This window comes from Palaemon carinicauda, chromosome 34 (genome assembly GCF_036898095.1).
Source record: "Palaemon carinicauda isolate YSFRI2023 chromosome 34, ASM3689809v2, whole genome shotgun sequence".
In the NCBI taxonomy this organism is placed as follows: domain Eukaryota; kingdom Metazoa; phylum Arthropoda; class Malacostraca; order Decapoda; family Palaemonidae; genus Palaemon; species Palaemon carinicauda.
In genome coordinates this window covers 51600712-51610388 of record NC_090758.1, presented here as the reverse complement: position 1 = coordinate 51610388, position 9677 = coordinate 51600712, and the positions used below count along the sequence as shown (strand labels likewise).

The following is a 9677-nucleotide window of genomic DNA, read 5'->3' as shown; positions in this document are numbered from 1 at the left end:
TATATGTATATATATATATATATATATATATATAAATATATATATATATATATATATATATATATATATATATATATATATATATATATATATATATATATATATATATATATATATATATACAGTATATATATATATATATACCAAAAATATACCAAAAACATATTAATTAACAGCCCCTTTAAACACAAAAGAACATAGAATCTTTCATAGCATAAAATCCTTGGCCCAATCCTTCTACCCTGGTCATCAGGAGCAGGTCTGTTCAAGCGAGCAATCCTGATGTCAGGATCTGCACTCAGTCCCTGGGCTTTGGTCCGGGACCCGTCTGGACATGCCTTCGACGTAGCCACCCAGCTGGACTGCCCTGTTCCAAACGACCTCTTTCGTCACTATGAAAATCTTCTCCAGGGTCTGAGGAAGAGGCCTCTGCACGACATATTGCAGGTGATTCATTATATTGTATGATATATACTGTAAATGAGTGTTTGATTACTAGTGTAAGTGACCCCTTCAAAAATCACAGGTTAGCATTTAGATAGATACGCTTACACACGGAGATACGGACGCACTTCCTCCTCCAAGGATATGAATATTCCCTCTCATGGACAGTGACTTAACCACCTGGCCATCACGGCCAAGTGGTTAAGTCACAGTCTTTACAAGTTTTCTGTACCAGGGTTCAACTCCCAGCCGGTCATAAGATCTTGTCTTTGTGTGATTTCGCCTGGGGCTCTGATCCCGAGGTTGTTAAGAGAATCCAGAGATTAATGTATCAAAAATATATGGCTTATTTGAATATGAAAAAAACCTCTAAATGTGCAAAATATATATATATATATATATATATATATATATATATATATATATATATATATATATATATATATATATATACTGTATGTACCTAGACTCTTGCAATTTATTATAAAAGAGATCATAATTTTAACTTCTTTACATATTAATTTTTTGAGTTTTATATAACCAGTGGATATGATTTTTTTTAAAAACAACAAAACATTCTAAGAAAACAAGCGAAAATCATTATATTTTGACTATTATACAATTTTAGCTTATACTCTTTCCACTCGTATAATATGTTAGAATTATAGGAAAAAAATTTGTACATAGTAAATTATGCGGTTTTTAGTCATTATTCTGCCCCTGGCTATGAGTCTCCACAGAGTTCAGACAACAAATGAGCTACATGGAATGTGAATAGGTGGAAACACTAATGAAATGTCATTATTATTTTTCTTTTTCTGTAATTATAGTTTCATTACTTTTTACCTTATTTTTTTTTATAAAATTTAATCAATTATGCTGTATCTATCGTTTCTTTTCTATATTTTTGATGAGTATTATATTCCTGGAAAGAGAAAAAATATAAGAGATTAATGACACAATTAATTAAACAATATAGCAGGTAACGACTTTAAGTTACAGATGGATAATTAAAGAATATGGAAATTGCATTTATATTTTAGCGGATACGTAAAAATTATTTCTAGTAACAAACAGAGCTAAATTCTAATTCAAAGTCTATTTATATAAATGAAGGGATGTTTTAGAAAACTAAAGTTCTTTTAGAAATTTAAGTTTATATTTAACCCAACAATATACCGTAGGACTTTTATGTTCTATTGGAAACCATTTTAACTTCAGATGATTTGATGATAGGACTTTCATTATTTCTAGCAAAAATTATATTAATTAATATTATATTAATTATATAAATTTCGATAAAATGTCCATAGTTATTCCTAAAGGTCTTTTTTGTAAAACCAAAATATTATTAGTAATTTGAATTTATATTAAACCTAACAAAATATGATTTGACTGTTCACTTTTAGATGCCTTTAACTTAAAGATGATTTATTTTCTGTATAAAAATACTCCAATTAATATTATGAAAGACAAATAATAAGTTGACCCTAATATTTCTGTCTAAATATTAATCATGATTTAGGAAAAAAATAACTTTTATAAAAGGAAATAAGATTAACCTAATGTACTTAAAGGTTCAACTAAAGACATCCAAGTTTCAAGTGGCTGTTGGCCCCAGCATTGATGGTGTCACTATCAAACCTGATTGGAAAAATCATCAGAGCAAAATGGGTAAGTTTAACTTCGAATGTTTCGTAGAGGAGTTCGATATGTAAATTCAGAAGCAAAAAACCTTTATCTATTATAAAAGCTATTCAGGGTCGTAACTGATAATGTATGACTGGATAATTACACTGAATACTTATAATGCATGAGATAGATAATACAGCTGAAATCCGCAGATGTATATTATTGCATACATATGTTGGTGTGGTACTGTTATTAACACACATTCGGGTTCCCATCAAATGTCTCTTCAATGTGTTGTAATATTTAGACTTGGTAGGTTACATCTTCAAGTAAATCTAGGTAAGTTAACTTTAAAATAGTTTATTCCTTTAAAACAGTAATTAACATCTCCATCACAAGAGTATAGATGGTTTGGTCGGATGACCATTCCGTATGACAACTTAATAGGAACTGTCTAAAATATCAATATCACAGATATCGTATAGTCAGTTATCTCAGCATTTAAACACTTAATGTAAACCTAACATTAATAGAGGAAGACACCTGCATCCGGTGAGACACAACTCTTTCTCACGGTTTGTATTTGTGTTTACTCTTCATAAAAAGGTTACATTGCTAAGGTTTGGCATTCGTATCCTGGTTATGACATGACTATGGCATTTCTTACACTTGCTCCTACTTCCATATTGACCTCTTAGGTCATGTATTTAAACATGTAATTTTACATATATTACACATATACCTCTATACACATACAGGCATATATATATATATATATATATATATATATATATATATATATATATATATATATATATATATATATATATATATATATATATATATACCATCATCATCATCTCCCACGGCTATTGACGTAAAGGGCCTCGGTTAGATTTCGCTTATCGTGTCTATCTTGAGCTTTTAACTCAATACTTCTCCATTCATTATATCTTGCTTCGCACCTCATAGTCCTCAGCCCTGTAGGTTTGGGTCTGCCAACTCTTCTAGTGCCCTGTGGAGCCCAGCTAAACGTTTGGTGAAGTAATCTTTCTTGGAGAGGGCGAAGATTATGCCCAAACTATATCCATCTACCCTTCATCATGATCTCATCCACATATGGTACTCGAGTAATCTCTCTTATAGTTTAATTTCTAATCCTATACTACCATTAAACTCCCAATATCCTGCTGAGGGCTTTGTTGTCAAATCTACTAAATCTATTGGTGATTGTTTCATTGTCATACCACGGCTAAGGTCCATAAAGTAACACCAATCTCACTAAACTGATATACAATATAGTCTAATTTTTATATGTAATTTCAGGCGATTTGATTTCCAAGTTTGATTTGCTTTTTTACATATTTCACTAAGTTCTAGTTCTAAAGACCCTGTATTGGAGATAATTGTTCCTAAATACTTCAATGATTCTACCTCATAAATCCTTTCTCCTTCCAATGACATTATATCGTCCATTACATACTCATCATCTCCGTCTTTCTTCTATTTATCTTCCACCCAACCTCGCATGATAGTTCATGCATTCTGGTAAACAAGCTTTGAGAATCCTTTGGTGTTCTGCTAACAAGGACAGCATCACCAGTGTAGACTAAGTCTGCTAAATTCCTATTACCAATCCAGTCTAATGCTTCTCCACCATTTCCGACTGTTCTACGCATTACAAAATCCACGAGGATAAACAACATAGGTGACAACACATTCCCTTGGATACTCCGCTGTTCATTGGAAATTCGTTTGATACCACTCCATTAACATTAATTTAGCACTTGCTCTGCTCATGAACAGACTTAATCAAATTTACATATTTGTGGGGAATTCCATAATAACGCATTACTCTCCTTAAAACTGGCCGGTGCACAGTATCAAATGCTTTTTCTTAGTCCACTAATGCCATCAAAAGAGGGTTTCTGTAATTATTGCTATCAGTCAGGTCTCCATTTTTTGCCATTTTCAACAACACTCCTAACTCCCATTCATCAGGTTTTGCCTCTTTATGCCACATTCTACAAAATAATCTTGTATGTACTCTGGGAGTCACTTCATTTTCTGCCAGTATCATCTCGACACTTATTCCATCGTATCCAGGGGCTTTTAATCTCTTTAGTGTTTCGAGCATAGCTTCGACTTCAAATACACTGAATTCATTCATGGGCAAACCAAGGTTTGCATCAGCTTCAGGTATATCAATCAAATTATATATATATATATATATATATATATATATATATATATATATATATATATATATATATATATATATATATATATATATATATATATATATATATATATATGATAAATTTTGAACATTTTTACGTGTTTTTCATATTCAAATAAGCCATATATATTTTTGATATATTAATGTCTGGATTCTCTTAACGACCTCGGGATAAGAGCCCCAGGCGAAATCACACAAAGACAAGAGCTTGGCTCCGGCAGGGAATCGAACCCTGGTCGGCAAGCTTATATAGACAGTGACTAACCCACTTGGCCACGAAGAAAGATAAAAGTCAATGACAATTCTACTGTACTTATACCTGTCGAATTCAGGTATTTTGTACTTAGAATTGAAATCAACCCATCTTCACCATCGTAGCTAATTGGTAGTTTGTTATTGGCATTCAATTAATGATAAATTTTGCAAATTTTTACGTGTTTTTCATATTCAAATAAGCCATATATATTTTTGATATATTAATGTCTGGATTCTCTTAACGACCTCGGGATCAGAGCCCCAGGCGAAATCACACAAAGACAAGAGCTTGGCTCCGGCCGGGAATCGAACCCTGGTCAGCAAGCTTATATAGACAGTGACTAACCCACTTGGCCACGAAGAAAGATAAAAGTCAATGACAATTCTACTGTACTTATACCTGTCGAATTCAGGTATTTTGTACTTAGAATTGAAATCAACCCATCTTCACCATCGTAGCTAATTGGTAGTTTGTTACTTGGCATTCAATTAATGATAAATTTTGCACATTTTTACGTGTTTTTCATATTCAAATAAGCCATATATATTTTTGATATATTAATGTCTGGATTCTCTTAACGACCTCGGGATCAGAGCCCCAGGCGAAATCACACAAAGACAAGAGCTTGGCTCCGGCCGGGAATCGAACCCTGGTCAGCAAGCTTATATAGACAGTGACTAACCCACATGGCCACGAAGAAAGATAAAAGTCAATGACAATTCTACTGTACTTATACCTGTCGAATTCAGGTATTTTGTACTTAGAATTGAAATCAACCCATCTTCACCATCGTAGCTAATTGGTAGTTTGTTACTTGGCTTTCAATTAATGATAAATTTTGCACATTTTTACGTGTTTTTCATATTCAAATAAGCCATATATATTTTTGATATATTAATGTCTGGAGAAGCCAGACATTAATATATCAAAAATATATATGTCATTGACTTTTATCTTTCTTCGTGGCCAAGTGGGTTAGTCACTGTCTATATAAGCTTGCCGACCAGGGTTTGATTCCCGGCCAGAGCCAAGCTGTTGACTTTGTGTGATTTCGCCTGGGGCTCTGATCCCGAGGTCGTTAAGAGAATCCAGACATTAATATATCAAAAATATATATGGCTTATTTGAATATATATATATATATATATATATATATATATATATATATATATATATATATATATATATATATATATATATATATATATATATATATATATGTATGTATATAAATAGGAATATATATATATATATATATATATATATATATATATATATATATATATATATATATATATATATATATATATATATATATATATATATATATATATATATATATATATATATTTATATATGTATATGTGTACACACACATATATAACTATATATATATATATATATATATATATATATATATATATATATATATATATATATATATATATATATATATATATATATATATATATATTTCTACATGTATACATATATATATATATATATATATATATATATATATATATATATATATATATATATATATATATATATTTATATATATATACATATATATATATATATATATATATATATATATATATATATATATATATATATATATATATATATATATATATACTGTATATATATTAACCTCTTTCTCTGTGAGGATACCTCAACATAGCGAAAGGGTTAGTGTATCGCCATGACCGACAAAGCTGTACTATGGCTACTCACAATAGCTATATTTGTTGTAAGCAATCAAACATAAATCTCCCACCATCACCAATCCGCAGTTGACGAGCGTGGTGATGAAAACTAGCCAAACCACAGTCATGAATAAGGACATGGATGTGGCCAATGTCCTGCAGAGTTATAGACACAGTTGCTAATGTTGTTGTTGTTGTTGTTGTTGTTGTTGTTTTATATACACAGATATAAACAGTTATGAACTGAAAGTCTTGCATAATGAATACATACGTTTAAACAGAATAAAATTCCTAATTTCTAAACTATAATATAAAAGTTAACTTGCACCCAAGTACTTATTCGTATATCCTAAATATCTCCATTTGTCTATACCAAGTAATATTCTTAATTACTCAACTATAAAAAGAAAATGAGAAAATTCTTCCTTTTCCTCTTGACTTCAAAGGCAAGGAAGGTCGAACTCCAGTTGACCTCCTTCTAGGAATGACAACTGCCAACCCCCTTGACATCCTGAGTCAGCAAGAAGTCCAGGAAGGATTCAATGCTGACTATAGGGAGGATCTGCTGAAATCCTTCGTCGTCAATAACTATCGCTATCATCAGCAGGTGGAATTATTATTATTATTATTATTATTATTACTATTATTATTATTATTATTATTATTATTATTATTACCTTGGCTAAACACATATATAAACTATCTATTGAATAAAAGTGAACCTCAAATGGAGTCTTTTCATCTCCCTCTACAGGAAATAATGTTAGCCATCACAGCCGAGTACACTGATTGGTCAAGATCCCTCCATCCACCAATCAGCATCAGGGACTCAACCAGCCAAGGCCTTCACGATGCAAATATTGTCTCGCCGATGACAGATCTTGCCAAGCAGCTCTACACGACTTCTCGATCATCTTATCTCTACGTCTTGGAGAAAGAAGGTTCAGATGTACGTCTATATGGATAGATTAGATATATGGTATATTTCATAAATGAGAATCTTGAATAATCTACTGAAACTTATTGAATATCATCCATAGATTAGAGATATATGTATCTAAATCTTGCAAATTAAATTTATGAAAATATAAAATAATAAATACCATAAAAGAATCATGATATAAGTAGAATTTTATATACCCTTTTCATTTAAACTATTATTATTCAATTCAGTAATTACTACAATGAAACTTTAAATTTAATGTGATTATCTTTCCCAAAGTCTGGAAAGGAAAGTCTTCTCCTGAAGGAGCTGGCGTACGTCTTTGGTGGTCTTCTGGGCGCTCTTGGACCTTTGGCCTCAAGTTATAAATTCACTAAGATGGATGTCACACTCAGCAAATCCTTCATATCAATGTGGAGTAATTTCATCAAATTAGGGTGAGGATATTCAGTTGATTTTGATTTTGATTCATATTTTATTGTTAAGTTCATTATACTGTAGTTCATGTAATTATAATGTACAATGTTATAAATATCTGTAATTTTAAATGGAAAGTAAAACATTTAATGCTTAATAACATATTCATTAACTTAATATGAATAGGTAGAATATTTCACTTCATTGCTTCCTAATAATTATATTACGTTTATTCAGTTCTTAGAATTAAATCTAAACACTGATTTACAGACATAATAGCTTTTAAAAAGTAACTATAAGTTATTTAATGTCTCTGCAAAAACATTCACACACAAATTTATAAATTTATATATATATGTGGCCGCGGTGGCATATCAACAATTAGAAGAGTGCCAACGTATCCCTGTGTGTCGTAAGAGGCGACTAAAAGGGATGGGACAACTGGGCTTGGAACCCCCTCTCCTGTATTATATACTCCTGTGAGACATCAAAGAGGTGGAGCTGGGGGAGAGTGACTGCTCCCAGCATTATAGTTTTGTGGTGTCTGAATGTGCGTGGATGTAGAACGATAGAGAGTAAAAGATGCAAGATTGGAAGTATGTTTAGGAAGAGAAGGATGGATATATTAGCTTTGTGTGAGACAAAGATAAAAGGGAAGGGTGAAGTGATGTTTGGTGAAGAGACTGGTAGAGTGTCTTTGATTGAAAGGGGAAGAGCAAGAGAGGGTGTGGCTTTATTGCTGAGTGATTGGATGGCAGGTGAAGTTGTGGAATGGAAGGAGATATCATCTAGGTTAATGTGGATAAGGGTTAGGTTGGTAGGGAATGTTTGGCTTTTGTTAGTGCATATGAGCCAGGTTATGAGAAAAGTGAAGAAGAACGGAAAGAGTTGTGGAATGAATTAACTAGGTATGTAGAAGGACTGGGTATAAGGAATTATGCAGTTATCATGGGGGACTTAAATGATAGAGTGGGCGCTGGATAGGTAGAAGGTGTCATTGGGAAGTATGGCGTACCAGGGGAAAATGAGAGTGGTGAAAGACTGGTAGATATGTGAGTTGAGCAAGAGATCGGGATAAGTTCTATATATTTCAAAAAGATAGATAAAAACAATTATACATGAGTAAGAGTGGCAAATGGAAGAGTGGTAGATAGGGCTTCAATGGATTATGTGTTGATAACTAAAAGAATGTTTGGAAGATTGGAAGACGTGCACATGTTTAGGGATATGGCTAACGGTATGTCTTATCATTTTTTGGTGGAAGGAAAATAATTGTATCAAAAGAGTAGGGGAATAGTGTGGGGGATGTAAAAGTAAGCTAGTGAGGGTTGACGAGTTAATAAAACTGGAGGTAAAAAGTGAATATCAAGAAAAGTTGAAAATGACATAAGACAGAGTGAAAGTAAGAGAAACTGGTACTTTAGAGGAGGAGTGGAAGTTAGTGAAAGAAAATTTTGTTGGGATTGCATGTGATGTGTGAGGCAAGAAGTTTGTTGGAGGCAGCATGAGAAAGGGTAGTGAATAGTGGGATGAAGGAGTGATGATAAAAGTGGAAGAGAAGAAGAGGGCATTTGAAGAATGGCTGCAGAGTAATAGTATAAAGAAGTATGAAAGATATAGAAAGAAAAGTGTGGAAGTAAAGCACAAGGTAACTAAGGCAAAGAGGGTGGCTGACCTGAGGTAGGGTCAGGGACTGGGTAGTTCATATGAGGAGAATAAGAAGTAGTTTTGGAAAGAAGCGAAGAGAGTAAGGAAGGCTGGTTCGAGATTTGAAGAGATAGTGGAAGATGGAAAGGGAAGGTTGTTAAAAGGAGAGGATGCAAGGAAAAGTTGGGTGGAATATTTGAAAGTTTACTTAATGTTGAGAATAATAGGGAAGCAGATATAATTGCTGTTGCAGGTGTTGAGGTGCCACTGATGGGAGATGAGAATAAGAGAGATTACAGGAGAGGAAGTGAGGAGAGCACTAGATGAAACGAAAGTAAGAAAAGCACCTGGTATGGATCGTGTGAAAACTAAGATGTTGAAAGAGGG

General features: G+C 32.4%; 1 protein-coding gene across 1 annotated transcript in view; it reads left to right on the top strand.

Annotated features, from left to right (window-relative positions):
• The first annotated feature begins 282 nt into the window (after window positions 1-282).
• Window positions 283-9677, top strand: part of LOC137626910 (neuroligin-1-like) — a 12785-nt gene continuing 3390 nt past the window's right edge. Inside the window, exons 1-5 of the mRNA XM_068357897.1 lie at window positions 283-447; window positions 2022-2118; window positions 6730-6890; window positions 7038-7232; window positions 7506-7663. Coding sequence (XP_068213998.1) covers window positions 283-447; window positions 2022-2118; window positions 6730-6890; window positions 7038-7232; window positions 7506-7663 — 776 coding nt within the window. The remainder of the gene's footprint in view (window positions 448-2021; window positions 2119-6729; window positions 6891-7037; window positions 7233-7505; window positions 7664-9677) is intronic.